This window comes from Salvelinus sp. IW2-2015, linkage group LG34, assembly GCF_002910315.2.
Source record: "Salvelinus sp. IW2-2015 linkage group LG34, ASM291031v2, whole genome shotgun sequence".
NCBI lineage: Eukaryota > Metazoa > Chordata > Actinopteri > Salmoniformes > Salmonidae > Salvelinus > Salvelinus sp. IW2-2015.
The window spans coordinates 472,077-479,377 of NC_036873.1; the positions used below are offsets into that span (position 1 = coordinate 472,077).

Sequence of the window (7,301 nt, forward strand, 5' to 3'; positions counted from 1 at the left end):
TAGCATGAACTAATACAACAGTTCGACTTGTTCTACAGTGCTCAGTAGATTGTGACTATATTGTGTTCTAGTGCTCAGTAGATTGTGACTACATTGTGTTCTAGTGCTCAGTAGATTGTGACCCTAGGTGTTCTGGTCGTCTGTGTTGGTGTGTCAGGGGTTCTTACCCTGCGAGGTACGATCATGGAGAGGGGTTCGATGAGGGCCTTGATCGTCACCAGTTTGTAGAACCTGAACACCTCACAGGAGCTCACGTCCAGGCCTCTCTTTGGCATGATACCTGAGGGTGGAGGGACACACACACACACACATACACACACACAGGAAGTTAGTAGCACTGCCTGTTTCTGACACCTTGACCAAACCGGCCCCACGTGTGTGCTTGTTGATTTTGTCTATCCTCACCAGACGTGTTCATGATAAGGAAGTTAAATACCAAAACCAATATTAATTTGGGGACAGGTCGAACACACATGAAACATTCATGGACATTTAGCTAGCTTGCTTTTGCTAACTAGTTTTTCCTGTGACATAAACATTTGAGTTATTATTTTACCTGAAATGCATATGGTCCTTTTTTTTTGCTGGATCTTTGTAGAATGTGGGCCCATCTCTACTCCAACAATTAATTCACAAATAAAAGGGGAAACCTAGTTCGTATTCTTTGATTAGCCCCTCCTCGTTCATCTTTCAATCCMCACGTGGGTTAGTATGCTCGTGAAAACCAAASAGTAGATGGGAGAGGCGGGACTTGTAGTGCGTCAAGCGTCTCAAATAGAACCATGTAGAGCCTGGCTACGCAGACGCTCGTTGATGCCGCGAGCAGTTTGGATGAAATGATTGAATAACAACTATGTTTACGTTTATTTAGCAACCCTCGCACACGCAACGTGGCCGGTCTAGTCAGCATCAGACAAACACTCCCATCTCAATCACGGTTTCATTGTTTGATACTGTCCATGTCCGCTGAGTTTGTTGATTTTAAGTCTTGCCAACAAGGGACTGCAACTTGACTTTGCGTCCTATTCAAGCCCTTCAACGGTGAGTAAGTTGTTCAACTCCAGAGACAGAGGATAAGAGCATTCTCTAAATGAATCAAATGTAAAAGGTAACTAGTGCCTCTGTTCCACCACTATGAACCCTAGTGCTTCTGTTGTTACTGCTGATGGTAGTATTATTCATGTCGTAAGGCATTGTCATCATAACGCATCACTGAAAGATCACCTTTTTGGCTAGTCAAATCAACTGGGTCATTTGCACATCTGGTTTGGTTGCATGTGCACACAGTGTGTGTGTGTGTGTGTGTGTGTGTGTGTGTGTGTGTGTGTGTGTGTGTGTGTGTGTGTGTGTGTGTGTGTGCGCGCGCGCGCGTGTGCGTGTGTGCGCGCGCGTGTGCGTGTGCTTACCCATTCCTTTCTGAGGAGTGTGCGAGCGGTACTCTGTGAGGAAGTGCATGTAGGGCTTCTCTGAGCTGATCTCATAGTACCGGATATTACCATCACCCTGAGAGAGACAGAGAGAGATGGAGATAGAGACATAGAGAGAAAGAGATGGGGAGAGAGAGAGAGAGAGAGATGGAAAGAGAGAGAGAGACAGAGAGAGAGACAGAGAGAGAGACAGAGAGGGAGAAAGAGAGAGACAGAGAGAGAGACAGAGAGAGGGGAGAAAGAAAGAAGAGACACACCAGTCAAACATGTAGGCAAACTCAAATACATTCAATAAATGTGTGTGCTCTTGTTTTCAAGAGTCAACCATTTAAAAACGTAGTAGAATTCATTCATACAGAAGACCTTGATGTCAATGAGTTGTGTCTCGACCAGCCATGTACCAGAGACCCACCTTCCCTGCTATGTAGAGCATGTGTGTGTTCTGGATCGTAGAAAGGAAAGAGCCACCCAGACGAACCATCTAGGTCCTCCTGTAACAAAGGCACATCTAGGTCCTCCTGTAGACGCACACACACAAAAAACACACACACACACACACACACACACACACACAACACACACACACACACACACACACACACACAACACACACACACACACACACACACACACACACACACACACACACACACACACACACACACACACACACGCGATTATATAATCAACTAAACTTGTTAAAACTCAAGGCAAGAACACCTTATTACTTCAATAAGAATGGAGGTTTCATTGAAGTGGGAGTAACATGAACATGTCTCCCAGTACAGAATTAAAAGGATTGACTGTTTAAAACCCTCTAATCCGTGTTGCAGTCATAATCTCCCCCCCCTCAGATACACACACACACAACATACATTGGTTGTTTTCAAATAAAATACTGGTTGTTGTGCAACAAACACATGCATGGAGGAATCCGATGATAAATGACATAACAAAACAGATACTATTTGTGTTTGGGGCTTTTGCATGAAAGCATCCCGCAGGATTTCTATTGTGAGATACACCCATTTGGCACCAGAGGGAGCCGTTGTTTGATCACAATAAGATGAAGTCACCACTAATTGACACTGATCTAAGGTCAGTTTTGAATTGGGGGAGTAAGCTGTTCCTAGCACGGTTCCTCAGGGTCAGCCTCTACCAAAGTACGATGAAGTTGCTCCTACACACTGATCTAAGGTCAGTTTTGAATTGGGGAGTAAGCTGTTTCCTAGCACGGTTCTCAGGGTCAGCCTCTACCAAAGTACGATGAAGTTGCTCCTACACACTGATCTAAGGTCAGTTTTGAATTGGGGGAGTAAGCTGTTCCTAGCACGGTTCTCAGGGTCAGCCTCTACCAAAAGTACGATGAAGTTGCTCCTACACACTGATCTAAGGTCAGTTTTGAATTGGGGGAGTAAGCTGTTCCTAGCAGGTTCTCAGGGTCAGCCTCTACAAAGTACGATGAAGTTGCTCCTACACACTGCTCTAAGGTCAGTTTTACATATCCTTAATGGTTGATATCAGCGATTGTGGGTGGACAGCTAATCCTAGCAGTGTGGTTATGTACCTGGTCTCAGAGTCCCATCTGTGAACATGTAAACTGACCCTAGATCTGTGCCTAAGGGCAGCCTCTATCAGTAGTGTGGTTGTGTACCTGGTCCCAAGAGCCCATCTGTCTGTGGTTCCAGCGGGAGCTGCCGGTGGACAGCAGCATATTGAGGTTCCCCAGGAACAGCACCTTGCTGGCTTTGTGGTTCTTACAGTTGGCCTCCTGAAAAAAAAACAGCAGGAAACAAACAAATCAAAAAACTAAAAAGGTCTATGACAAGAGGTTTATTTCTAAATGTTTTTATTGAGTCTATGTTTAACCAGATTGGTCAGAGATGAAATTATAATTTGAAGCAATGCCCCGGTCAGGAAGAAACATGGGTGGATAGATAACCCTACAGAGTTGTTTTAACTAATGTATTCACATTACATCACAGTATGTGAGATGTTATGGGTATCATGCTCCTGGGGTTTCAGTAGTTTTCAGAAGTAAACAGTCTATTGGCGTCTGTATAAACATTATATTTTAAACGTCAGCACATCGTGTCTGCACAATAGGTCTTTGCAATATCACTGTGTCACTATCTGCACAATTGCCACGTCAGCTGGTTTGAGGGGCGGAGAGGAGAGTGAGAACAGAGAGAACATGAGTCATGGGGTGGCTGGGTGGGTGGGTGTAGATCCCAGGGGTCTATGGGCGGCCGATGGGGAGGTGTCAGTTTAGGCTGTGTCTGGTGCTGGAGGGGCGTGGAAGGGCACAGGACAAGGAGAGAAGGAGAATCCTAAGCACCGTGTTGATATAAATAGTAATTCAATCACTGTTACCGAGGACAATAGCATTATGACAATTTTTTTTTATACTTGCATACAACTACAGACAAACACACAAACCCAGCAKCCCAYCCGTACAGACCTGTAGCAGGTTCCCAGTGCGTGACTCTAGAACTCTGATCTTCTTGTCCTTGCAGGASGTGGCCAGCCTGCTGCCATCTGTATTGAAGGACATGGAGAGCACCACGTCAGTGTGGTGGCTGATGGTCCGCACCGGGTTCTTTATCACCGCCTCAGGGCTGTCCAGGTTCCAGATCATCACCTGGGGAAGGACACACACATGCATGTTATCAAATCAGATACTGAAAGAACCCAAACAGATTGACAAAGGATTTTCAATTCTGTAACTCGACAGGCGAGCAGGGTGTGTGTGTGGGGTCCCGGGTGGCGCAGCAGTCTAAGGCACTGCATCTCAATGCTTGAGGCGTCACTACAGACCCTGGTTTGATTCCAGGCTGTATCACAACCGGCCGTGATTGGGAGAACCATAGGGTGATGCACAATTGGACCAGTGTCGTCCGGGTTAGGGTTTGGCAGGGGTAGGCCGCCATTGTAAATAAGAATTTGTTCTTAACTGACTTGCCTAGTTAAATAAAGGTAAAATGTGTGTGTTTTAGTTAGTTTCCACCTAGGGATGTGGCGGTCATGAAATTTTGTCAGCCGGTGATTGTGAAGCAAATAACTTCCGGTGTCACGGTAATTGACCGTTAATTAACATAAACACATTTAGCATCTGATAGAGACCTGATAGAGACCTTTGGAACATCTACATTTTAAAAAGTCTAATAAATCCATGTAATATAGCCTACACCATCACAATAAATCCATTATTTATTTTAGACAAGTCTAAAGAAGCATGATATGAAGAAAATGTAGTCTATTTCAGAAGAACAGAATAGCATACTCTGGGTTGTCCTTATTTTAGGCCCTGATCTGGCTATGCCATAGGGCTGTGGGCTACACAAGTTCATTTAGCAGACAAGATTTTCTTCGAATACGGTGGCATTATTTATAGTATGAAGAATACAATTGAACATAGCTGAATAAAACAGGATAGGATATTTTCTCCAAACGATTTGAGGGAGTGCGCACATGCGGCTATTCTGTGATGAGCGGTTAACAAAGAAACAGGTACTCCTATTTGCTTAATTTAGAGTTATTTATGTCATATGTGATACAAATGTTGGGATATATGTTTAGATGTTCAAAACATTCTAAGGCTGCATGATGCGACTAACGATGATTTGAAAAAAGTCACATGAAAGGCATGAGCTCTGCTTTGTTTTTTGCGCAGGCTGTACATCAGTCTCTCATTCACAATTTGACAAGCACTTGATAATGCCTCGAATTTCCCGGCTGCATCCCCTTTGTGTGGCTGTAATGCCCCCTAAAAAAATCCATGCCTTTTACCGCCAGTGGCCTTTGTGCACTTGGGCTGGATATAATAATTATAATTCCCTCCTCCCAGCTGYGTGCTGAAGCACCTCTCACTCACATGGCTCTCCGTCACGTGATTGGGTCTTTCTCACAGGCTACAAGTGAAGACAGACACATTGTGGACGCAACTGCGGTGCATATTGAAGATATTGGAAGAACTGTCCAAATTTACTTTTTGTCAGCCAACACGATGAGTAGACCTAAAGAACAGCAAAAGCACTAGCCTATGTCAATCTACTATCCCCCATAGTACACAAGTTGACCTATTCTACTCTGTGCAAGAAATAAATATTCCAAACATAGTCTGGGACAGTTGTGGGATGCAATAAATCCTAAATTAATACAACCACTAGCATAAAAAAAAACTGTTTTAAGCAATGAGCCTGATGCAACAGATGATAACATTTAGCTTAAAAAGTTGATAAACTATTAAACTATTTCTTCACATTATAAGCACAGCAACGCACACACGGCAGTAGGCTGTAAGCGCAAATGTTCCATCAGCAAGAAAACACCATTCTCAAAAGTGACCACAAATGCGATTATGCACGTTTTATTATAAAGGTGCATTTTTATGGTGAAAAGTGGATTAATGAGCTTCATTTTAAGAAGTTATTTGGCCACTTCAGTTGTGATACAAACCTTATCAAAACATATAGGTCTATGGGCTAGGCTACATGAGGTGTGCTAGGATTTCAAAAAGTTGCCAAAAAAAGCATGTGCTGTTTCTTGCCTTACGCTGGGCATCATTGACAAGTGATAGGCTAATATTGTCACCCATCACACTATNATATAGGTCTATGGGCTAGGCTACATGAGGTGTGATACAAACCGTATCAAAACATATAGGTCTATGGGCTAGGCTACATGAGGTGTGATACAAACTGTATCAAAACATATAGGTCTATGGGCTAGGCTACATGAGGTGTGCGACTAGGATTTCAAAAAGTGCTGTTTCTTGCCTTACGCTGGGCATCATTGACAAGTGATAGGCTAATATTGTCACCCATCACACTATTGATTTAATTGTGTCTTTACCTGTACCGGAAGAAAATATGTAATCTATGCACTTAAATAGCGAATGGAGGACGCTTTTCCCGTGGTTCATTTTCATGCCAGCCAGGTAGGCTATACTCCTGTTGTAAAGAGAAGCAATGTGCTTAATATTAGGAAAGTTGAGAAATAAATATAGTAGGCCTAGCCTATAGAAAGCTGATGGGATCCTCCTCTATTAAATAGAGGCCATCAMTCTTGTTTTCTCACGCAATTGCATAGCCTATGGAAATGTTGCGCAACATAARCTCATGGGCTCTCATGAAGTGTTTGATTAGATTTTYGATTACATTTGCATTGACGTCTGAGTGATTAGACAAACAATAGAGTGCCGARTACCAGGCAGTTGTCAAGTTTGGTAGGCTACTAATGACCATCAGCAGCATCAGAGCTKGGAGAAGCCTAATTACCATGACTAAAAAGGTCACATGGAATTTGACAGCCGTCATGACTCGTGATCGCCGGTGCGGTAAAACGGTCACCGTAACAGCCCTATTTCCAACACATTTTACTTGCATTCTTATACTGTAAATTCCTACATGGGCGTCTAATATTCAAGTACTGAGGAGCTCAACAGATTGCCACGGAATCTTTAAAGGTCAACAAAGAGCAATGTTCATGTGTGGCAGATAGACAGTGATCGATTTGGGCTCCGGTCCAAGGCACTGCATCTCAGTTCTAGAGGCGTCACTACAGACCCTGGTTCGATTCCAGGCTGTATCATAACCAGGCGTGATAGGGAGTCCCATAGGGCGGCGCACAATTAGCCAAGCGTCGTTAGGGTTTGGCTGGGGTAGGCCGTCATTGTAAATAAGATTTTGTTCTTAAWTGACTTGCCTAGTTAAATAAAGCTTAAATAAAATAAAAATCGTGATGCTTACTGTTGCACTTTGCCAAGCAGATTAAGCTGCAGTAGAATGTGGTGACCCGTTTGGCTGCATTTCAACATTGATAGATTATTCCTGCCAACGCTATTTCCTGGTTAGCTGGAGTAGCTGTGAGGGT

The 7,301-nt window shown here is 43.6% G+C and overlaps 1 protein-coding gene across 1 annotated transcript in view; it reads right to left on the minus strand.

Annotated features, from left to right (window-relative positions):
* Positions 1-38: 38 nt before the first annotated feature.
* coro2aa (coronin 2Aa) overlaps positions 39-7,301 on the minus strand; it is a 21,826-nt gene continuing 14,563 nt past the window's right edge. Inside the window, 6 exon segments of the mRNA XM_070437166.1 lie at positions 39-280; positions 1,407-1,503; positions 1,840-1,866; positions 1,868-1,945; positions 3,082-3,198; positions 3,889-4,068. Coding sequence (XP_070293267.1) covers positions 108-280; positions 1,407-1,503; positions 1,840-1,866; positions 1,868-1,945; positions 3,082-3,198; positions 3,889-4,068 — 672 coding nt within the window. The 3' untranslated portion in view covers positions 39-107.